General features: G+C 39.4%; 2 protein-coding genes across 3 annotated transcripts in view; one reads left to right on the top strand and one right to left on the bottom strand.

Moving 5' to 3' along the window:
- LOC124151326 (tetraspanin-19-like) overlaps nt 1-14,938 on the bottom strand; it is a 74,747-nt gene extending 59,809 nt beyond the window's left edge. The window contains exon 1 of the mRNA XM_046523729.2: nt 14,787-14,938. Coding sequence (XP_046379685.1) covers nt 14,787-14,852 — 66 coding nt within the window. The 5' untranslated portion in view covers nt 14,853-14,938. The remainder of the gene's footprint in view (nt 1-14,786) is intronic.
- A 2,012-nt stretch (nt 14,939-16,950) lies between these two features.
- On the top strand, nt 16,951-24,784 carry LOC124151327 (probable methyltransferase-like protein 15 homolog). 2 transcript variants are annotated; one of them, XM_046523731.2, is made up of 6 exons: nt 16,951-17,083; nt 18,738-18,998; nt 20,638-20,774; nt 21,900-22,094; nt 22,979-23,173; nt 24,224-24,784. In XM_046523731.2, exons 2-6 carry the CDS (start codon nt 18,747-18,749, stop codon nt 24,639-24,641), a joined length of 1,197 nt encoding a protein of 398 aa, XP_046379687.2. In that variant the 5' UTR covers nt 16,951-17,083; nt 18,738-18,746; the 3' UTR covers nt 24,642-24,784. The 2 variants fall into 2 exon arrangements, with proteins under 2 accessions (XP_046379687.2, XP_046379688.2); XM_046523732.2 differs by lacking the exon at nt 21,900-22,094.
- Nucleotides 24,785-25,414: the final 630 nt, after the last annotated feature.

The raw sequence follows: 25,414 nt of genomic DNA, 5'->3' as shown, positions 1-25,414 counted from the left end.
GTAGTAACCATGCTGGTCGAAAGACGCGGCCAAATGGATCGGGTGGTCACACTCGGTGACTTGGAATATCGCGGAGTGTAGTCTTAACAAACACACAATTACATGCCTGTTAAACACATTCTCTTACAGGTGAGTGAGTATGGTTTTACACTGCTTATAGCAATATTCCAGCATTATCACGATGGGGTACAGAAATTGGCTTCACACATCGTACCCACATGGGGAATCGAACCTGGGTCTTCGGCGTGATGAGTGAACCCTTGAGTGAGTGAGTGAGTGAGTTTGGTTTAACGCCGCTTTTAACAGTATTCCAGTTATATCGCAGCGTGTCAGCTTAATGTGGGAGGAAAGCCCAAAGTGATGCAGGTCTCGGACGTTTACCACTTCGGTGAAACCCACGAGCATGGGTATGGTGTTGACAAACCTAGAAACATAATCGGGGCGAACCAGGATTCGAACCCACAATCATAAATTTCTGGCCAAGGGACGGAACTCTGCACAGCAAATCTGGGCGCCTTAGACAACTGGGCCAGCTGTGCCCCTTAGTGAACCCTTGATGTCTTATCCAACTGAGAAGGGGGGTATAAGCAGAAAACAGATAAGAGTTTTAGTAATTATTTTCAGTGACAGAAACAAACATGTTTAGTCCACTAGTCCTCATAATGATATCGTAGCAAAACCCTTAAAAATGGCAAATTACTACAAGTCCCATCTTCCGAAGGCAAGGGAGTTAACTGACTATAACAGTCCAGTTTCCACCCTTGCTGAACTAGGTTATAATTTCATGGCTCCAGTAGCGCCACCAGTTTTGTCCCTTCTATGTCCCTCCTATTGACTAATCAGATTCCACCTCTCATATCACTGGCAAATGCTTCAAACAAAATTGTAATAAAACCTCGCGAAGTGCATCAAATCACTTGAGCACCTAGATCAAAAACATGAAAAGACTTGGAAATATTTGTTGACACCCAGTTGACAGTACACATGCTCTGCAAATCCTGCAATCGCCCCAAATCTGCATGGCTGTCAACAGGCTGTCTACGAACCGGATGTGAATAACGTTACACGATTTTGATTGGACTATTTATTATGAGACTCATTCGTCCAGCCAAAATATAAGTCCATGCTTCAAGGGTGTAAACTGGACTTTTATAGTCAGATATGTCCTTTGCCTCTGGAATCTGACTAGTCCTTATAATACCTTAAACTGTTGGGCAGTTTGGCAAGGACTATAGGACTAGTGCCAGTTCCCATATGCTGACATCAACTATAACAGTGACTTTGACTGAATGATTTCGAATCTGAGGCAGGCAAATTATAGCAGTGAGTGAGTGAGTGAGTGAGTGAGTGAGTGAGTGAGTGAGAGTAGTGGTTTCACACCGTTTTTGGCAATATTCCAGCAATATCTCGGCAGGGGACACCAGAAATGGGCTTCACACATTGTACCCATGTCGGGAATCGAACCCGGGTCTTTGGTGTGACGGGCTAAACCACGCTTTAACCACGAGGCTCGATTATTTACAGACCGCTGCCATAAAGCTGGAATATTGCTGAGTGTGGCGTTAAACAACAAACAAACAAACAAATGTAATGCCCTGTCGTGGTAATTCTAAGGAAAGCTTTCTGGACACCTGGTGTCTGGATTAATGGCAGTCACAGTGCAGCGTAGATGCAATTTAATTAATTAATATAACTCTGAAATTAAAATTTGACAAGTAATCACTCTCTCTCTCGATGTACCCTTCTTTACAATTTCAGTGCTCAGATCATTTTGTCCATTAAGCCCTGTTCCAAACCCTCTGCTACCTCCTAGACTTGTGTGGGATGCTGTCTAGGGACAAGGGGGTTTATAAGGAAATGAGCTTAATCCACGGCCTTGACATCACACGAAGAGTTTAAGTGCCTGCGTCTCCTGCACCCACTTCAACTCGGCCATGTTAACAAGATGCCTTCTACACCCAGCCCCAAATGATGTAAACACATGCTGGTATAAACTAGCGTGTGTCTGGTGCAAATCTCAAACAGAACTTGTGGCTATGCTTATAATTCAGAAATAGATCAACCCCAATTTCTTTGGGAGTAGAATTTAATCGCAGGGTCAGATACTAATTATGCTAATGGGGCTCTAGAGGTGTTGGGCTGTGGTATTTTCATTGAGGGAGGATGTTTATGTCAACATTCGGGTGATGACAAGAGCTCTTTTCATTCCTATATTTAACAGAGAAGTAAAACCTTGTTATTCCAGATCCTGTCAATCCATAGATTTCATCTTCAGGACAGCCAGTGCTGAGAATTTCTACATACATACAACATTTATTAATCTGGATGAGGGAGTGAGTATGGTTATATGCCGCATTAGCAATAGTCCAGTAATATCACGGCAGAGGACACAAGAAATGAGCTTCAGACATTGTACTCATGACGGGAACTGAACCTGGGTCTTCAGTGACAAGCTAATGCTGTAACTACTAGGCTACCCCACTGCCCCTTATCTGGATGACAACACACGATAACACCATGCAGTGACCGATCAACAGGGTTTTATAATTACATAATAACTCAAAGTGGGAGGAAGCCCAAAGTGATGGTTGTTGGTTCGTTTGTTTGTTTAACGCCACAAGAAGCAATATTCCAGCTATATGACGGCGGTCTGAAAATAATCGAGTCTGGACCAGACAATCCAGTGATTGATATCATGAGCATTGATCCACGCAGTTGGGATCGATGACATGCATCAACGAAGTCAGCGAGCCTGACCACCCAATTCCGTTTGTCGCCTCTTACGACAAGCATAGTCGCCTTTTATGACAAGCATGGGTTGCTGAAGACCTATTCTATCCGGGATCTTTGTTTACCACCTTGGTGAAACTCACGAGCACGAGTATGGAGATGACAAACCTAGAAACACAATCGGAGTGAACTGGGATTAGAACCCACCACCAAAGGGAGCTGGCATGCCCAAGGGACACAACTCTGCAGCACCTTGGACGACTTGGCCACCCGTGCCCCCTGACAATCATAAAACAGAAAAGGAGGAAGGAAGGATGCTGTTATCAGGTTCCTCATACAGTAGAGCTAAAGTAAATTCAGATAAGAACATGTTTATTTTGATACTCAATTCCCCACCAACGTTAATTATTATTCCTTGTTCGATACACTCTGATCAAATGTTTGAAAGATCAAGTCTGCCTGGTTTATGGAAGCCAAGACTGGTTCTCCAAGGGAGACCTCCTTTAATCTTCAAGTTTTCAAAAGCTAACTAAAACTTAACTCAATACAGACTTATCATGGCATTTGGGATATGTGTCTATTGCCCTTTGTAACAGACTTAAACCACACTCAACAAATTGCATTTCCCATCTTATTTTGTTTAATTTCTGCAAGAACACTGTCACATGATACTTACATTTTTTAACTGATCTGCAATTGGGGATTTCAAATTTGAATTTCTTTGAAAAACCGTTTTCTCAAGTTTTTAATTATTTGTCATGTGTACGTGTCATAACAGTGACATGGGACTGTACAGAAGATTCAGGAAACATCTTAAGAGCCTAACAAAGTCAGGTGGAAGACCCTCTGTATCATGTCGATATTACTTGTCTGAAAAAGCCAAACCAAATTATGGTCTCGTTTTATAAGCTATTTTTTTCAATTTTCCTAATCCTCTCCTTTTGCCTATGATATTGACCAAAAGCATCCTTAGTAAAGTAGTAGCAAATAAACTGATCTAGCCTTATAAATGATACCCATTCCTGTGTCCCCCGCGGGACTCGTCTCTGCACTCTGCCATCGCGACAAATGGGAACTGTGGGCTCTTTACAAAGTCTATCTCTCATAATAAAGACCATCATTTGCTTCCATGAAGAATTTCAAGACAGTAACTATAAAAACCTCAAGAAACTTCCTAAAAAGCATGTGGTTTTTGTCATCATCACTGCATGCCAGAAGGCTATTATTAATTGAATGGATTTTATCCATGCACACCTCACTTTAAATTCCCTCGCCTCCCTCGATTGTATTAACCCTACTGGTGTGTCATCATTACTGGATCATGGCCTATGAAGGACTCACTAAACAAATAACAAATAGAATTTAAGTATGAGCTGGTTCAACATGTCCAGGAATGGGCTTTAGTTAATACATAATGCTCATGCATACTGGACAAAATTAATTATTGGAGGCTGCAGTATGGTAGTATCGTGTTTATGCCATGGATGCAAATATTTTAGCTAGGAAAAAGCACATCACTCCTTTTATACTATAAAGGAACACACAGTACCAACATGTCCGACCCATGAAGATCTGGATAGAATAGGTCTTCAGCAACCCATGCTTGCCAAAAAAGGTGACTATGCTTGTCGGAAGAGGCAACTAACGGTAAGGTGGTAAGGCTTGCTGACATTGTATTCCAATTGTGTGGATCGATGGTCATGATATCAATCACTGGAATGTCTGGCCCAGACTCAATTATTACAGATCACCGTCATATAGCTGGAATATTGCTGAGTGTGGCGTTAAACAACAAACAAACATGTCCAATTGTGTTACATTTTTGTAAATATTATCCATTGGCATGACAAATTCTGTTTGTAACAGCAAAATGGTTCTCTAAGCAGGATGATTCTAAAAGTCAAAGGGCATCAGTTGTCACTGATATACACAAGTTGTATCTAGGCAACTTGTTAAGAACGGAATATGAACAACCAGTGCTTGACATTATGAGTGAGTGAGTATGGTTTTACATTGTGCCCATGTCGGGAATCGAACCCGGGTCTTCAGCGTGACGAGCGAACACTTTAACCACTAGGCTACCCGACCGCCCGGTTGACATTATGAGCATATCAACACTGTCAGGGCAGAATAACCTGCAGCAGTAAGCCACATTACAGAGCCTGACCACAGAATCCCGATCCACCTTCTCGCTGACTCTTACAGTGAGTGAGTGAGTATGGTTTTACGCCGCTTTGAGCAATATTCCAGCAATATCATGGCAGGGGACACCAGAAATGGGCTTCATACAATGTACCCACGTCGGGAATCAAACCCAGGTCTTCGGCATGACGAGCGAACGCTGAGTCTTACAAGAACCTTACTGGGAACCGGTGCACCCCAGAAAATAAAGAATAGAAACAGAATAAAAAACTTCTAACGATTCTACACCACATGTCTACAGACATAGAAAGGGGTCGAAGCCCCCACAATGGAATTATTTTACATTAATCATGACATGCGTCATTCATGATCCACATAAATCAGATAAATTTTATTCAAGACAGATTTTTCCTGGCCAAATTCTTTGGATGAGAAATCAACTTTGACACTTTACTTCAAAACTGCAACTTTCATGTGAGATAAGAATGGTTGTGGGCAGAGGTCCAATTAGAACTGTTTCACCCTGTCATATTCCTATTTAGTTACACTACAGAGATATTTTAGTCGCTTCTCCATTTACAGGTGTGTGGCAATCTAGAAGGAGCCACGACCAGTGACGCCATGCTACATCCTTTCACAGACATTGAGAACTTCTTGAACAGGATTTGAAACCAAATGCTTGAATGGGTGCCAAAATAGATTTCCTCATTCTTGAAGGAAAGGCGGACACAGAAAAAACAAGTTCTGACATGGAAGAAATGGGGGTAAACTGGAGAGAGCAAACACAAGTGGGGCCTGGACTTCCCCGGAACACAATCCCAGAAAACAATCGATGGCAACCTGTGGTACTACTCCTTGGACAAACCATGTCACATAGCATGTGTTGCCTGGATTACTGGAGAAGGGGGTGAGGGGGGAGGATTTAACACCGTTGTTGACACGAGGCTGGCTACTGTTGACTGGAAAGCAGGTCAGATGGGAGACTGAAGAGCCTGAGACAAGCAGTGTTGAAAATTCAACATTCAACATTGGGATTTAATGAATCCTTGGCTTTCATCCTTGAGATTTGTTTCTATTGTATTTTAATTACGGGACTCCTCAGTCATTCAACATTCAACATTGGGATTTAATAAATCCTTGACTTTCATCTATGATATTTGTTTCTATAGCATTTGAATTAAGGGACTCCTCAGACATTCAACATTGGGATTTAATGAATCCTTGACTTTCATCTTTGAGGTTTGTTCCTATTGTATTTGAATTAAGGGACTCCTCAGTCATTCAACATTCAACCCTGGGATTTAATAAATCCTTGACTTTTCATCTTTGAGGTTTGTTTCTATAGCATTTGAATTAAGGGACTCCTCAGACATTCAACATTGGGATTTAATGAATCCTTGACTTTAATCTTTGAGATTTGTTCCTATTGTATTTTAATTACGGGACTCCTCAGTCATTCAACATTCAACACTGGGATTTGATAAATCCTTGACTTTCATCCTTGAGATTTGTTTCTATAGTATTTGAATTAAGGGACTCCTCAGACATTCAACATTCAACATTGGGATTTTATGAATCCTTGACTTTTATCTTTGAGGTTTGTTCCTATTGTATTTGAATTAAGGGACTCCTCAGTCATTCAACACTGGGATTTAATAAATCCTTGACTTTCATCCATGAGATTTGTTCCTATGGTATTTGACATCATACACGACATCAGCCTCTCTCTATCAGTCATCACAGCATTGATCTTACATTATCCTAAGTATCGCAACATGTTTTACATACCAATGTTTATTATCTAATACAGGGACAGATATTTGTTCCACGATATGAAACTCAAATCAAACTGGCACAAAATCTTCCAATTCACACAAAAACAAAATTCAAAGAACAGTTGCCATGGTTACAGCTTCATTGTTCTGTGAAGTGACATTACATTTTGTCAATATTAATAGTGTTGTTTGTTGTTTAATGCTGCACTGGGAATACTCTAGCTACATGACAAAGTCTGCAAATAACTGAGTCCGGACCAGACAATCCAGTGATTGATGACATCATGAACATGGATCTACACATATTGGGATATGATGACATGCATCAACCAAGTCAGCAAGTATGACCACCAGATCCCACCAGTCGCATTTGGTGGACGACAAGAATGGGTTGCTGATGGACACTTCTAACCCAACTCTTCCAAGGGGTTTTAACAGTATTGGTTGGTTGGTTGGTTGGTTGGTTGGTTGGTTGTCGCCGCACTCAGCAATATTCCAGCTTATGACGGCGGTCTGTAAAGAATCGAGTCTTGGCCAGACAATCCAGTGATTAATATCATGAGCATCGATCTACGCAATTGGGATCAATGACATGCATCAACCAAGTCAGCGAGCCTGACCACCCGATCCCGTTAGTCGCCTTTTACGACAAGAATAGTCACCTTTTACGGCAAGCATGGGTTACTGAAGACCTATTCTACCCCAGAATCTTCACGGGTCAACAGCACAGAGGACGGTATCCAATGTCAAGCTGGCATTGTCTGATTGTGCAGGTACCAATGACATGAGTACATCAGCATCTCTATCATACTGCAATAGAAACACTTACACCCATCAATAAACATGTCCTCGGAATATCATATTGGGGCTGTATTGTATCCTCCAGTTCTCAACTTATTTATTGACATGATGAATGTGTGCCTAACCCATGTCTACATTTCTTTTAAACACATGGCAGACGAAAATCTGCATGTTTTTCACTGAGGTCTGTGAGTAATCACAGATTTCTGTGTAAACGCGACTTCTGTGCTGTCTCTGTGTCTGTGATAAACTGCCGAACTGTCTAACATCCCCAACAGACTCTCACAGGCACCATCAACCAAAGGCTTGCTCACTCATCTTGAAATTGTAGTTGTCGGCCAACTTAATGTCATGTCTTGAGGATTTTCATGGGGTTCAATACGGAAAACCTCAAAAGCCTCTTATCTTTTTCCAACAATTTACATGAACTGAAACATTTATTTCAATAAGCATCTTAAAGTGAGTAAACCTGGTCTCTCTTGCAGACTCTTGAGCATACATTTAAAATAAAACAATGACTACTGCATTATCATCCCCTTCTCAGCTATAGCAGCCTATACTCAGCCCTTTTTCTAGCTCCTGAAATTAAGAGGCATGAGGGTTCATTAGGGGTGAAACGATACCGTAACGTCACAATATGATACGTATCTCGATACAGAGGTAGCGATATTATACATATTGCAATACACATATTTACGTCAAATTGGTAGAAACTTGACCATAAATATTTCCGAGCATATTCTGAATGAAAATCTAGCTGTAGACACGTCTGTTCATAGCCGTTATTTTTAGTAGTGAACTTGGAACGCTAATTACAACACATCTCGTCATTTTAAACTGACAAAATTGCTGGGGGGTCATTAAAGGATGAGTAAGTAACATATTTTAGCACGTGTATCGTCTTGCATCGATACATGTATTGTATCGCCACATGAAAAATTAAGATGCGCCGGTGCACCAATCAATCGTTTCACCCCCAGGGTTCATGACTACCTTTTCCTTCATAGGACACTGACAGAAATGTAAACAGATTTCATGTTTACCACCGGGCACTCCTGTGAACCTATAGTGGGTGAGTAAGCTTTTTTGCTGCTTATAGCAATATCAGAGCGGGGGACACCAAACACTGACTTCAGTCACCTACGTGAGGAATCAAACCCGAGCCTTCGATGTGACAAGCAAACACTCTAAACACTTGGCTACCTCACTCCCCTATAAAATCTATAGGTGTGCTCTTTGAGATTTAAGTTTGACAACCAAAGAATATTTTTCAATGAATAAGGAAATGGATAACTTGATATTCTGTTCAATAAATATGTTCATACGTCATCTATCATCATAATATTCCACATGTTTGTCTGGTCTACTTCTGTGAAGTAAATGCATCACTGGCTTCACTGAGGTGTTTTTATAAAAACAAAATCTGATTACGAAGTGCACCCATAATACCAGGGACCTGTGAAGATTCCGGGGTAGAATAGGTCTTCAGCAACCCATGCTTGCCGTAAAAGGCGACTATGCTTTCGTAAAAGGTGACTAACGGGATCGGGTGATCAGGCTCGCTGACTTGGTTGAAGCATGTCATCCATCCCAATTGCGTGGATCGATGCTCATGATGTCAATCGCTGGATTGTCTGGTCCAGACTCGATTATTTACAGACCGCTGTCATATAGCTGGAATATTGCTGAGTGCGGCGTAAAACAAACATAATACCAGGATTTTATTTCAACCATACCATTGTGAAATTAATTGTGACAGTACAAGGGACTTCAAACCCTGTACTGTAGAATTATGTTTATTAAACAATATACATACTTTATTCTGGTGACTATATGTTAGTCTAACCCTGCTGAAACAGTATCTCAGTTATATCATAGCTGATGTGACTTTAAAACTCTCCCCACTGTCACTCACAATCATTGCACATTGGCGAATTATGGGAGGAGAGCAAAAAGTGCCTCAAGTAATAGACTTTTACCACTTTGGTGAAACCTACAGATAAGAAAATGATGCTGCTGCCAAACCATGGCTCATAAACAGAGCACTTAAGGAATTCATTTTGGACAGATGGTTTTCCTATATATATATATATATATTTTAAATAATTAAAAAATTTAAAAAATAATTTAATTTTTTTTTTTTATTACATTCACTTAACAAAAATAAGCAAAGAAACTTAATATTAACATGATATAACTCTAAGCAAATAACACCATTACCTACACATGTACTACCTATACTACTTATCTCTGCTGCTTAACCATGTGTTGAAAACAGTTCATTAACTTCTAGATGCTTGACTTAAGTACCCATCACAAAGGTCAACATGCCCACCAGGTGATAGAGACCCCCATGGGTGTACAAACGTGATAAAAGGCACCAATAGTCCAACACCACACAACAACACCATCAGTAAGGCATAATGGGGTGAGGAAATATTCTTCCTGTCAAGTACCATCCTCCTTAGTCATGCTAGGGCAACAAAGGGTGGCGGGTAGCTGGTGAAATGTACGACTGTCTATATCAACAGCTGATCTCAGAGGCTGATACAATAGCTGTAGCCTGTGCCTGAGGCTGTCACGCCCACATAGGGATTGCAATGAGATTACATCAGTGTTACTGTGAGTTTCCTCTCCGAAGTTAAATATTTTGGCTTTCATGTATTGAGAAAAACTATTTCCAGAATATTTTAAAATCCTAGATTCAGCTTTGGCATTCTCTTATCTGATGCTTCTGTGATGGCGCATGAATTATTAAAAACAGATGACACTGTTGGAAATCAACTTAATAGTTTCAAGATTTGATGTGAATGCTTGTGAACATCATTAATTAATTATTTTGATTTGCATCTCTATTCAAACATGCTTTATCAAAAAAAAGACAATGTAAGAAAACCCCAAAATAAGACCAAAAAAATCAGAAATCTTTACTGCAAATACAGAAATATGAAGAAAAAAAGTTTCAAGATTTGAAGTGAATGCTTGTGAACATCATTAATTAATTATATTAATTTGCATATCTATTCAAATATGCTTTTTCAGAGAAAGCCCCAAATTAAGACCCAAAAAATCAGAAATCATTACTGCAAACACAGAAATATGAATTTTTTTCTATCAAGATTTGAAGTGAATGCTTGTGAACATCATTAATTAATTATTTTAATTTCCATATCTATTCAACTTGCTTTATCAATGTGAGAAAAACCCAATATAAGACATTTTAAATATCAAAACATTCTTGCAAACAGAGAACTATGAAGAAAAAAAGGATTCTACCATTGGCATTTGATTGCCTCATACAACATGTAAGATGTATCCAAAGCAGTTGGCATTTGACAGTTAATTATTTACTGCATTATTCATGATTAAACTGATGTAGGATATCTATCAAGAAGAAATGTCATGTGTACCAAATGCCACATACAATCGGTTAATACGAACACAATAGCCAACATAACCTATATACCATTCTAAACATAGCTCCACCAAAACAAGAGACTTAGTGTGAACACTGGACATTCAGGTCAAATAGGGTGGGATATATATGATGTATCACATATATAACTGTTGATAACATGTGTCGAGGTGTGTCCATGAATAAGCCAGTATCTCACTCGAACCAGGAAAAACCAACCCACACAATCTTAAGAGTCCTATTTCAATTAGACTTGTGAACGTTTTAATGACTAACACAATGCTGCATTATAGAGGAAATAATGCTGTATGTCAAGGGCTGATACAACCTTTCACAAATTGATAATTGGCAGTGATATATTTGAAAAACATGCAGGCCTTAAAGTTTATTTTTTTACCAAGTAGCCATGGCTACAAGTATTGTTTTCCAGGTAGCCAGTGGTAAAATCAAGAAGTCAAGTCAATATTGTAGGTAGCCAAAAGCATTTAAAATTATCTTTTATCAAATAACTATTATAATATGTACCAGTCATAGCACTAGTCTTGGAATTGTATATTAGTGGAAAACTTTTATTTTAGTTTTATTATTTGTGACTCAAACAATGATGCAATTTATGTTAATTTATCCAATAAATTATCAACTAAAATAAAATACTAATTACATTAATATTGATGTATTTCGGTTCATTGTTTACTTTAGGAGGAATTATTTTCAAGTACAATTACTAACAGACATGTTGTGTCTACATATCAGCGTTAGAAATTGGCACTAGTCCTGTAGTCCTTACCAAACTGCCCAATGGTAAAGGTATCCTAAGGACTAGTAGAAATTGGCCATTTTTAAGGGTTTTGCTAAATGTTATCATTATGAGGACTAGTGGACAAAAACTGTTAGTGTAGCAGTAGAATTTAGTCGCCACAAGATATTTTGCAAGGTAGTTATTGGGCTACATCTGAATCTTAGACAATAGACAAATTGAAATTTAGGTCGCTTTGGCGACCGTTTTAGTCGCAACTTTAAGGCATGACATGGAACACTTTATACAATATTATATAAGAATGTATTTATGCTCAGGAACATACATTTATGGTCTCCTTATAATGTAATGGCTGATGTCAACATGACCCTAACAATATATCCTTACACAAAAGTAGTCACAAACAGGAACTGAAGAACTATTTTTCCTTTGAAACAAGTTAAGAACAACTGTAAGGATAAAGAATATAAATACAGTTGGTTCTCTGCTGAAAAAATACTGGTGTGAGTGAACAGAAGAGTTTTTAATGGTGACAAAAAGAATTGCAACCGGAGGCAAAACTTTCATTTTTTTTGTCTCAAAGCACAGATAAAATTCCTTTATGTGTGTGCTTTGGCTGAAATTTGTGTGAAGATTTACAAGGAACTCAAAATTCCAAAGGCACAAGTTATGACAATTTCACTGTTTGCAAAGTGTTTGAAAAGTGTTTTCTCTTGTTTTAATTGTCTTGTTGATGCTAGATAGTTTTGGCTAGTCAGCTATGACAGATGATCATATTAACTGGTATGCCATGAACTGATGCAGTGAGTGAATCATCCAGTGTACAAGTCTGAAGCCCAGTTCTATTACCGTATTCAACTTAATAAGCGTCCAATGCGCTCTCAAAGTTAGAAAAAAGGGGGCGCTTATTAGAATATTATTTTGAGTTGAAAGATCGTAAATTTCGTGGTTTATGCTAACAGCCTGAAGTGTTTACATACGACAGATATATTTTTCAAGAATTTGATTGCCCATAATTAAGGGTGATATAACACAAGAGTGCGTATTATACATGAATAAATAAGTTTTATGTACATTGATCAATCGGAAGGGGTGCCGATTGGGATTGTTCACTAGCCAATATATTAGCAAATATCGCTGTGGGTGCTTATTACGTCAAATACGGTATAATTCTATTAACAGTGGTAAAAACTAACAGTTTTAGCCCACTAGTCCTTATAATGATAACATATAGCAAATCCCCTTAAAACCTTAACTATTGGGCATTTTGGCAAGGACTACAGGACTAGCGCCAATTTTTAACGCTGATGAAAAGTCCTCTCTGTCACAAAACACCAGCTAAAAACAATCTGTATATTAATGCTAATTAACTGAATCTGATGCCAAAAGAAAAATTCAGGGTAAAACAATGTTACAAGTGAAACGGCTGAAGGTAAAAACTATTTTCGACACAAGTGTTATTCTTCAGCATGATCAGATTTATGCAATATGAAACAAAGCCTCATCAACATTTAACCAATCCAGAAATGTTTGGTATATCAAGACTCATTTGACCATGTTTACATCTGATTATTGTTATACACAATGTTAATGACTGATTGGTCAATTTAAACATACCAGTACTAACTGATGATTGATGCTGACATCCCAGCCAATTGTCAACACTTAGCTACAGACTGCAAGGACTTGGTATCTCATGTTCTGGTCATAAGAGTAAGGGTTTGACACAACCATGACAACTATCTCAAAGGTATTTCACTAAATACCGCCACACAAGCCCACTGCTTTAATGAGCTGAAGGAGAGATTGAAATTTAGGGAGCAATGACAAAAGCTTCTACCATCCAATTTGGTGTCAAACGGCATGTTAATAGCAGAAACAGATTTTCACCTGCCACTGGTTAACCACAGCACATGCAATAGTTACACAAGTTTGGCTGCCATTAGGATTGCCAGGATGTAGTGATACAATTGTGCGTAATGATACACATATATACTGGTACGAAACATGTCCTATTCTTAGAATATGCTAACATGTTCTCATCTGTCACATGTTTGTAATCATATAAACATTTAAACTCATTTAAACTCATATAAACAGTCATATAAACTTATTAGCCAAAGGCTGGTTTTGGCATTATTTACAGTTGATAGTAGACATACTTTATGGACAAGTACAAGCTGATTGTAATAAATTTGACTGGACCACGGGAATATGTAGCTTACATAATTTTTAAAAAATAATTCACCCATGTATCACATATTCCTGCAACTAGACAAAAGTTTCGAACTTGTGGCAAAAGTTGCCGATTGTAAAGAGTGTGTAAACAACATAAAGTCACTTTTACACCTTGGCATTGTCACATCTCTAGTATTCATAAATATACATTATGCAATACAGACAAGTGAGAACTACAAAGTTCAATTCATATTTAAACTGATGTTCCCTGTACATACTTATACAAAGGTGAACTTTACACTTTCATCAGTGATAGCAGTTTACTGCTAATCTTCACATCCTGCCCTTACCATAATTTGGAGATGTTACGGTAGGTAACAATTCTATATTGACTTTGGTGTGGCAAACAGTGTTACAGACTGTGCATGGAAAATCCTGATATTTCAAAGTAACTAGAGTGCAAAGTAATAGGATTTTGTAATCAAATTCTGTTAATTAGTTTAACAATGACTCACAGATGTGCAGTTACCTTAAATAATTCTTGCCGAAAAAGGTAACTTGAAGAAAATTAAGGATCATTATCGATTGGCATCCTTGGAGAAAAGGGTGTCTCGTTGTTGCTAACACAAAAATTGATCAATCACACAATCACCTTCGCCTAATCTGGGTAATTTTGGAAATTCCTTGTTGGAAATTGCAATGATGTAAGGCTCCAGTGAAGAGCTTCATAAAGAACAGACGAGATAACAAATTGTATGACTGGTGTAGTTCAAATATCCAGTCGGGAAAATAATTGCGAATGTGCGGAAACTGCAGATTCTTAATCCATCCGCTGTCAACATTGACGATTAATCCGTTCTCAGTTCACAACATCTCTCGGGTCAAAAACTACGCGACTGCCGATCGAATTTCGACTGTCGATGACAGGACTGCCTGCATATGTTACTGGAATGTTGAACGCATGCGATTAGGATAAATGGTAACTTACCCAGAGAAGAATAATAAAGATCACACTGGAGCTCTTAAGACAAAATAATTTCTGATCCGTCCTCATGATTACGTGCTGTTTATACTCAAAGTAAGAGCTGTCGCATCGCACCTGCACTTTTGTTTTCTAACACACTTCCGGTTGACCTCAAACTTGGCCGCCAGGGGGAGCCCCGTGCGTTTTTCTTTATAATACTTTCTGTCAAACTAACGTTAATTCACACTAAGTTGTTGATGCGTGAAGGGAATTACTACAATATTGTTTCGTTTGCGCGTGTTATTTCAACAAAGATTTCATATTTGTTATGCAAGATGCGTTTTTATGAATGAATTTCTAGCCATGTTAGGTCCTTCTTGAATACAGAAAGAAAACGCTTCGGCCGTTTATCGGTGTACAGTATTGTTATTTCTCGAGTTTGATCTGTCTCGCTTCGCCGAACTCACAGCTAATTGGTGTTGAGGTATGCTATGGTAATTGCAATTGTTATAGTGCTTGCAAATACAAATTCCAGTAGCTGCGATTGTTGCTTATTGACAGTGTTATTCTGGAGACTAGAGGTCAATTGATAATTCTCATAACTGCAGGGGAGTTATGTAGCTGCATTACACACCCTCTGATAACAGTTATTGTTTCTTGTTGTTGGTTCAAACATTAGACAGTTAGTAAAGCAATTTTGAAGATCGCCATATGGTAATCTGGAAGACAGAAACGAATAACAAACAAACCAGTTTGTACAAGAAAATAAACCCAAGAAATACGAAACTTTTAATTCATCTTTCATTTCATTCATGCATCACGTGGTAAGTTTAAGTTAAGGCTTGGATGCAGGGATCTGATCATTACAAACTGGAAATATTTATTAGTCATAATGCTGAATTTCCATGTGGTATTTGCAACGAAAGTGCATTACACTACCGGTTTTCCTGTCCAAATTACACTGAGATCAGATCTGAAAGTTATCATCATCTGAATGGTTATGATCTTCGAACCGTCTTGTATATGGTTTTTGTTTGTTTGTTTGTTGTTTAACGCCGCACTCAGCAATATTCCAGCTATATGACGGTGGTCTGTAAATAATCGAATCTGGATCAGACAATCCAGTGATTGACATCATGAGCATCGATCCACGCAATTGGGACCGATGACATGCATCAACCAAATCAGCGAGCCTGACCACCCGATCCCGTTAGTCGCTTTTTACGACAAGCATAGTCGCCTTTTACAGCAAGCATGGGTTGCTGAAGACCTATTCTACCCCGGATGATCACGGGTCTCTTGTCTATGAACGTCAATTTAGATAACAAAATACTTCTTGATATCATTGATTCTGTACACAATTTTTTTTGCGCTATGAGCAAAGGATTTGTGTAAACATATACTCCTATATATATATTCCACTAACAACAGTTGACCGTTGCTGTGTCTCATATGACATAATATTAAGTTCATACTATTGAATAATATTTGTACTACTGCTGCATTTATATAGATAGTGGAAATAAATACTTGTTTAAAAGATCAGTTCGAAGCATGCAAGATTCCTCCTAAAAATAGAGGCCACAAACATTTTTGATTAAAGTACGAGATTTGCATTCCACTCAAATCATTCACCTGGTCGGTTTATGGTCTATGATCTGGCATAATATGCACATTTGAACGTGTCTTACAAATTATTTTAATAACGTTTTATATTTAATACATTCATCTAAATATCTGATTTCCCAGTAATAGTTTAGACTACAGCATGTTCACTAATTTCCGATATGTATCATATAGGAATAAAAATACACGTATGTGTTATCCTTTTTCTGTTTCCCATTCCGTTTTTTTCCTATTTTCTTGTAGCCTATATTTCTTCCCATTACACTCGACTCTATTGGAAATGAAGCTCTATCGCCTAGTGGTTGTAATTATTATTTATTTTGACCGATAACTCGTCACGCCGAAGACCAAGTTTCGATTTCCCGGACGGGTACAAGGTGTGAAGCCATATCTTGGTGTACCCCCGCAAAGGACTTAAACCCACCAACCTTTCACACTCCCAAGGGGTCTTATAACATCATTTTCTGTTTCGAACTCAAATTCCGATATTTGACTTCCATTTTACCAACAGATGGCCTTTTCAGAATAATGTATAGAATAAGTTGGTAGGAATGTTGTACCTGATCGGAGCGGCGTGTTTACATCGTTAAAACACACGTGGGTTCTTGCATTTGACATTGTTAATCATTATTTGACACAACCAATTTCACACTGTCATCACATAGGCATTACACCAGGTATCGAAATTTCTAAAGGTACGTATCAGTTAGGTTTTCAGTGCATAATAAGATTATTCTATGTTGAGTATAATTTAGATGATGAAGGACCCCAGTTTTCGTTAGGCGTTATACTTGCGACTAATTCATCTCTTCGTTGCGTAATGTCGTGTTTAGACGACACTTGTGTGGATTTAAATTTGTGTATGAAAAATTGTCGATGATGATTGTACAAATATAGCCATGAGTAAATTTAAACTAATTTATTAGTTCATTGAATTTGATAATAACACATGAACGGTCCTAAATTAGTGGGGCGTGGTTAGTTTACTATTTGTTGCCAGACACATGGTTTTACGAGCATACATATGATGCATTCTTCTTCCTATAATGAAAGGTTGGACTCCACAGTACTGTGTCATTTCCAGTCTAGACCATTGTGATTGATACATTTCCCAACATTGAGACAGAAGAACTGGTGTAATTATATGGCTGTCAGTTGTTGCTAGACTATGTTAGATCATATGACTTGAATCAACAGACAAATAAGTGCCTGAGCTAATCCTTGTATATCTGGACACCTAGCTGAGAATAGTAGCGCTAATACCTGGTGGTCAGTTTCAGTTACATATAGACACTGTTCTTTGTGTGAAAATTTAACATAATATTTATGTAGTTAGGGTAATACTGTATTTCTCGATTAATCACTGACCTGCATTATCAAATGTGACTTAAAATGACTTTATTTCACATTCTTTGTTAAAATAATTGCTGTGCTTCATACCCCTATTCCCCAAATGCCTATATTGTATTTATTTGTTGTTTAATGCAGCACTCAGCTATAGTCCACCTATATGTCCTCGGTCTGTAAATAATTGAGTCTCCACCAGACAATCCAGTGAATATCATCATGAGCATAGATCTATGCAATTGAGATATGATGACATGAATCCAAAGAACCTCTACCCAAAGATCGAAAAGGGGATTTCCCCCCCCCCCCCCCCCACAAAAAAAAACAAAACAAAACTAACCAAGAGTGGGGGATTTTCTCACCATACTGTAGTAAATGGGTCTGTAACACTAAGCTACTGAGTGAGTATGGTTTTACGCTGGTTTTAGAAATATTCCAGTAATATCATGGTGGGGGACACCAGAAATTGGCCTCACACATTGTACCCATGTTGGTAATCGAACCCGGGTCTTTGGCGTGACGAGTGAACTCTTTAACCACAAGGCTATCTGACCTCCCCAACTTAGAGTTCTTGCCTAAACTTTTATAAGTGTGTGAAGAAAGAAAATCAATTCCTGAAGGGCTACATTATTAGAAAGAAAAGTGCAATGCCTGAGCTGATTGGTTGATCCTCATCCTGCCGTTAGTCGCCTCTTACGACAAGCATGGCTTGCTGTAAAAGGCGACTATGCTTGTCATGAGAGGAGACTAACGGGATCAGGTGGTCAGGCTTGCTGACTTGGTTGATGCATGTCAGCGTATCCCAATTGCAAGGATCGATGCTCATGATATCAATCACTGGATTGTCTTGTCCAGACTTGATAATTTACCAACCGTTGTCATGAAGCTGGAATATTGAATTAAACCACAAAGAAAGAAAGAAAGAAAGAAACAAAGAAACAAACAAACAAACAAACAAACAAACAAACAAACAAACAAACATCTTGCCATATTCTGTTTCAGACTGAGCCAATGAGCCAGGTGAAACAGCTCAGCAGACACAAGCTGTCCTTCTGTCAGCTGAGACTTCTACAGCAGGTATACAGCAGTAAGTGTCAACCAGTGAGAGCTTCCCACAATGCAGCGGATACTGAAGGGAGGCAACTGGATCAACAGGGGAGACAACTAGGTCAGAAACTGAATGAGGACCGTCACAGGAGAGTGCCCCACATCCCAGTGATGTTAAAGGAAGTGATGGATGTACTCAAACCTACTGATGGACAGGTTTGCATCTATTTATTGTTCTATAGGATGTCACTGTCGTCTTCCTGTGGGGATTCGACCTATGAAGATCCAGGTTAGAATAGCTCTTTAGCAACCCATTCTTGCCTTAAGGCGAATATGCTTGTCCTAAGAAGCAACTTATGAAATCGGGAGGTCAGGCTCACTGACTTGGTTTATGCGTCTCATTGTATTCCTATTGCGTAGATCAATGCTCATGATGTCAATCACTGGATTGTCTGGCTAAGATTTGATTATTTACAGACCGCCGTCATATAGCTGGAATATTGCTGAGTGCGGCGTTAAACAACAACAAACAAACCACGACACAGATTGCATTTAAGAACAAAGAAACAAATAAACATCCAGGGGGGATTATGGGTTAGAATAAGGCCCATGAAACTTTGCATGTTGTACGCCTAAATGATCATGTGGTCAGGCTCTGTGACTTGTACATGGCGTGTCATTTATTCCAACAGCATAGGACGTTGCTCGTAATATCAATCACTAATTTGTGTGGCACCATATTGCTGTGTTATGCAAAAAAAACCCACTTTCACAGAAGTCTATAACGCAAGATATTCAGATTTTTAAGCGTATTCTCATTTGTCTTTCATTTTTATTTCCCTTGGGCATGCCAGGATCCTGTGATGGTGGGTTTGAATCCCAGATCCCCCCTGATTATGTTTCTAGGTTTGTCATCTGACATATCACTGAAAAACTGTTAAAATCAGTGATGACAAAGAGACATAGACAGGGTGAATGGTGTGTTTTTAACCCATGATCATCGGTTTCTTCCACACTAAGGGACATAACTGTGCACACCCATCATTTACTCAACATGTTTGTTTGTTGTTTAACGCCCAACTCAGCACTATTCCAGCTATATGACGGCGGTCTGTAAATAATCGAGTCTGAACCAGGCAATCCAGTGATTGATATCATGAGCATTGATCTGCACAATTGGGATATGATGACATGCATCAACCAAGTCAGCGAGCCTGACCACCTGATCCTGTTAATTGCCTCTTACGACAAGCATGTGTTGCTACCTTGGGTATTCATGTGGGTAATCAGCACATGACATCAAGTGTGGATTGTGTTTTGTTGTTAGGCCAGAAAAAGTTATGTATTTACTTCATGAAGGGCACGGGTGGCACAGTCATCTCAGGCGCTGCAATTTGCTGTCCAGAGTTGCGTCCCCTGGGCATGTCAGAACCCATGATCATAAAGTTCTAATCCTGGTTCGCCCCAGATATGTTTCTAGGTTTGTCAGCACCATACCCGTGCTCGTGGGTTTCACCAAAGTGGTAAATGTCTGAGACCTGCGTCACTTCAGGTTTTCCTCCCACATTAAGCTGACATGCTGTGATATAACTGGAATGCCGTTCAAAACGGTGTTAAACCCAACTCACTCACTTTATGAACAAGCCTACCTAAAACAGTATATTCAAAACTATTAAAGTAACCAGTTCAAAAAGATGCTTGTTTATAATATTTCTGTTATGTTTATCTATTTCAATTATGTTATAACCCAACTCTGACAACTATGTTTTATATTTTGCCTCTTGCCAGAACATATGTGAAACAAATAGATAAATTAGTCAGGCGTTAGGGAAATATATGAACCTTTTTCATTCAGGTTATCGTGGACATGACCTTTGGAGGTGGAGGTCATACAAGGGAGATAATCTCAAGAGCACAAAATGCCAGAGTGTTTGCCTTGGACAGGGATCCAGTGGCGTTTGAAATGGCAACCCAACTATCACAGGAATGCAAGTATGTTGAGGTCACACCACATTAATTACCGTGTTCAACGTAATAAGCGCCCAGGGGCTCTCAAAATTAGAAATAGGGGGCTCTTATTAGAATGTTATTTTGGTGAAAAAAACAGAGTTGAAGGAATTTGTGGTTTATGCTGACAGCCTGAAAAGTTAATGTACGACAGATATATTTTTCCAGAATTAAATGCCCATAATTAAGGGTGCATATAACACACGAGTGTGATTATACGCAAATAAATACGTCTTGTGTACATTGATCAATCGGAAGGGGTGCTAATTGGGATTGTCCACTAGCCAATAGCTTAGCAAATGTCGCCGTTGGCACTTATTAGAGCGGGGCGCTTATTACGTCGAATAAGGTATCTATTAAGATAACAAAAAAGAGAGAGTACAGATGCCAACTGTAATATCTTACAAATGACAACACTAGTCAGTCCTGTGGCATTAAATCCGATGTTTGACACAAATGGTTTATCATGAGGTTGCCAAGTGGCTGCCTCATAATCTCTTGATGAGTACCAGGTTGGTGGGGTAGCCTAGTGGTAAAAGCATTTGCTCATCACGCTGAAGACCAAGGGTCGATTCCCCACAAGGGTACTATGTTTTAAGCCCATTTCTTGTGTCCCCGTCGTGATATTAGGGCTGAAATGATACAGCAAGGTCATGATATGATAAGTATCATGGTACATAGGTAACGATGCCATATATTGCCATGTATTGTGATACGCATATTTATGTCAAATCGCATTGAAACGTCTTACAATAAGTATTACAGAGCAGGTTCAGAGCAAAGGAAAAGCTAGCTGTAGACACATATGCAAAGTGGCTATTTTAAGCAGTGAACATCAAATGCTAATTACAACATATTTTGTGATATTTGACTGACAAAAACGCTGAGGTCATTAAACGAGTAGTAAGTAATTTATTTTAGCAATTGTGTAGTCTTGTATCGATACAGAAGGAAATGTATCCTGTATTGTATCATCACATGATAAGTCATGATGCACTGGTACACTTTTCACCCTTATGGGATATTGATGGAATATTGCTTAAAGCAGCATAAAACCCAACTCACTCACTCAATGATAACCATAATTCAAGTATCGACCCTGTCAAACAGGGAAGGGCAGATAACTCCATTACTTGGTCGCTTCTCTGACGTGCCTCAGCTGCTAAGACAGCATGGTGTGGAAGGTGCGTCTGTGGACAGCTTCCTGTTTGATGTGGGGGCGTCGTCCATGCAGTTTGACCAGGCTGGCCGGGGCTTCTCTCTCAGTCAAGATGGACCCTTGGACATGAGGATGGATGGAGACAGGTGACAGTATGGGCATTAAATGAAAATTTGTAGTCTGGATTCCCAGACCTTCTTAATCATCGTGATTAATCAAATACTCAGTACTCAAAATATCTTTTTTATAGCTAGTTTGTGATGTTGTTTCACAGGTTTATTGACTTTTAAAGTTTTGGTTCAGACACCTTTTTTTATGGATTTAAAAAAAAATCTTTTTCACACAAATGTATAGGAAGAGAGAATGATGCATGGCAACATCATATTTGTCAGATCAGCTCTTTCACATGTTTGCAATGTATATGTTACAAATGGGGAAATATGAGATGTTATTACCCATTTGGTTAGAAATAACCGAGTCCCTAAAATCATGCGCACCAGTGTATTGTTTCTGTTATCCTGACGTCATTGCTGACGTCATTCAAATCTTTAAGATGTGATCAGTGCATTTTTCTCAAGGGAAGCCCAAAAGGATTATGAAGTAATGGTAATAAAGAAATTATTCACTGTGCTGATTTTACGAAACTTGTGTAAGAATTCATGTATTACCCTCATTAATATAAACATTCTGACACTCGTTTAGTAAAATCAGTATAACACATGCTCGTATAATAATCACCTTGTATTTCTGGGTATGATAATGTTTCGTTTGGAGCATATGTTATTATTTCTGAGGCTCCATAGGGGTTCTGTGTTAGAATTGGTCCCCAGCAACCTATGCTGGTCATAAGATGCGACTTAATGGATCAGGTGGTCAGACTCGGTGACTTAGGTGATCGCGGCGTATCCTGACGGCATGGATCGTTTGCTCACAATATCAATCACTGATTGTCTGGTGCAGATTGGATTTTTTACCATCATATAGATAGAAAACAAATATTATTTCTTGGTCATCACTGTTTGTTTGCTAGGATCCAGGATCAGCCGACAGCAGCCGATGTTGTCAACCACATTGATGAGCAGGACCTGTATGTGATCATCAAGAAGTATGGAGAGGAGAAACTTGCCCGCAAGATTGCCAGTGCCATCGTTGACACACGCTACGCCTTCGGGAACATCACACGCACACGACAGCTAGCAGACATAGTAGCCAGCGTGTTCCAAGGGTAAGACGTTCCTCAAGGTCATATAGCAGGTCACTATACTTCTTACAAATAAGGGTTTAATCCTGGGATATTCAGACAAGTAATATGTTTTCTGTGATGTGATATGAACTCTACGCCAGGGGTCCCCACCCCGCACCCAACCATAGCCCATCCGTGGACATTCCGGGTCAGAGTAGGTCCCCCATCAACAACCTATTCTGGTCGTACGAGGCTACCAAATGGATCAGGTGGTCAGGCTCAGTGACTTGGTTGATTGCGGGTCTTTGTACGGCATGGATTGTTTTCACAATATTGGATTGTCTGGTCATATAGCTGGAATATGGCTGAGTGCAGCGTCAGACCACAAACACACACTCGCCCTGCCCTGCCCTGCCCTGCCCTGCCCTGCCCTGCCCTGCCCTGCCCTGCCCTGCCCTGCCCTGCCCTGCCCTGCCCTGCCCTGCCCTGCCCTGCCCTTGACCCAAATCCTGGTTTCCCCATCCTTTGACCTTGAAAGGTTGGAAGCACTATGACCAACAGTAGGTTAAGTTTAGAAAACATATTTTGTTCATTATCAAATTATATAGTTTTAGTTTTATCCAGCATGTATTTTGCAAGTCCCCGTTCTTAACCTTCCTATCCAACATAAAGATGCAACCTCCTTTGATCCAACTCATATACATCACAACATAAATAATTGATGAATAATTGCAATGGTACGTAAAGATAGGGGCAGGCAAAGTAAATTTGTCCAATATTCCTGGGGGCATAGGTGGGCCAGTCGTCTTTGGTGCCACAATTTGCTGTGCAGAGTTCCGTCCCTTGGGCACACCAGAAACCTATGATTGTGGGTTAGAATCATGGTTCACCCCGATTCAGGTTTGTCAGCACCATACCCGTGCTCGTGGGTTTCACCAACGTGATAAACGTCTGAGACTGACATCACTTTGGCTTTCTTCCCACATTAAGCTGACACGCCATGATATAACAGGAAATGTTCACAGCGGTGTTAAACACAACTCACTCCAATATTCCGAATATTCACTCTGAAATATTTTCCTTTCTCTCCAGTGATCTCAGACGAGATAAGATGATGAGACATTCTCACGTCGCAACAAAAACATTTCAAGCTCTGCGTATATTTGTCAACGATGAACTGAACGAGTTGAATAACGGCCTGGAACTTGCCCACAGATTCCTCAAACCAGGAGGAGTGTGTGTTGCTCTGTCATTTCATTCACTTGAGGATAGGATCGTCAAGCGGCATTTCCATGGCATCGACATGGACCTGCCACTCAACATGAATTATCGGGATCACCTTAGAAACCCCTCAGTCCTGCATGAAAGAAAGGATGTTGTGGACCTTTTGAAAAAACGATGGCTGCCTTCATCGAAAAAAGTGTGTGTGCCAACATACACAGATTGTTTGGACAATCCCCGAGCAAGATCGGCTAAACTGAGAGCTGCAGCCAAGATACAGTGTAACTAAGATGGGTAGATTATAGTTGTCAAGCATAAAGGACACACCCTATTATGTTTTGTTTTACGAAGTGTTTGGTTGGTCGTAAATATCAATTTGAGCTTACAATAAAGTGCAATTGAGTGCTAGATTTAGACAGGGCTCGTCACCAAGTTCTGAGTCAATTGTGGTCATTTTACGTAAGTTGATCAAGCTGTTGTGACAGTCTCAAACCCTGTGTTGTGGTGTTTTTAGTCTTGGTAATCTTGTAAAATAGTCTTACGAAAATGTCCAGAACAACAGTCATGGTGGATGCATCACACTGCTGACTTATGTTGAAAGGATTGCGCCAACTCGTGTCACAACACTTGGAACCTATTCAATCTCCGTCTGCTATCTCATTTGATGCTGGGCTACTCACACTACATAATTTCATGACCCAATTTGGGCAAGGGTGAGTGAGTTAGAGAGTTAAAATTTAACGTTGCATTAGCATTATTTCAGCCATCAAGTGATGAGAACAAGTTATATATACATACAGTTGAGTCATGAATACAAAGTTAAATTTAAAAAACAAATTTGTCAAACATATTTTATCCTAACATTATCATTTACAACTGTTTCAAACACGGGCTATGAGCTACCAGCAACCTAAGCTAGGGGATCTCACTGGGGATCATGGGGACTTACAGTGCCTCAGCTTCCTGCACGATACCCGGCAGTATTTACGTCATCACTTAAGCTACTGGTGGTTGTGCACAATACCAGCCGATATTCAAAAATGCTCAGCAATGACTTTGCTT

The sequence above is a fragment of the Haliotis rufescens genome, unplaced genomic scaffold (genome assembly GCF_023055435.1).
Source record: "Haliotis rufescens isolate VD_foot unplaced genomic scaffold, xgHalRufe1.0.p SCAF_6, whole genome shotgun sequence".
Classification (NCBI taxonomy): Eukaryota; Metazoa; Mollusca; class Gastropoda; order Lepetellida; family Haliotidae; genus Haliotis; species Haliotis rufescens.
The sequence above is the reverse complement of the archived record's forward strand: the minus strand, read 5'-3'. Positions and strand labels throughout refer to the sequence as shown.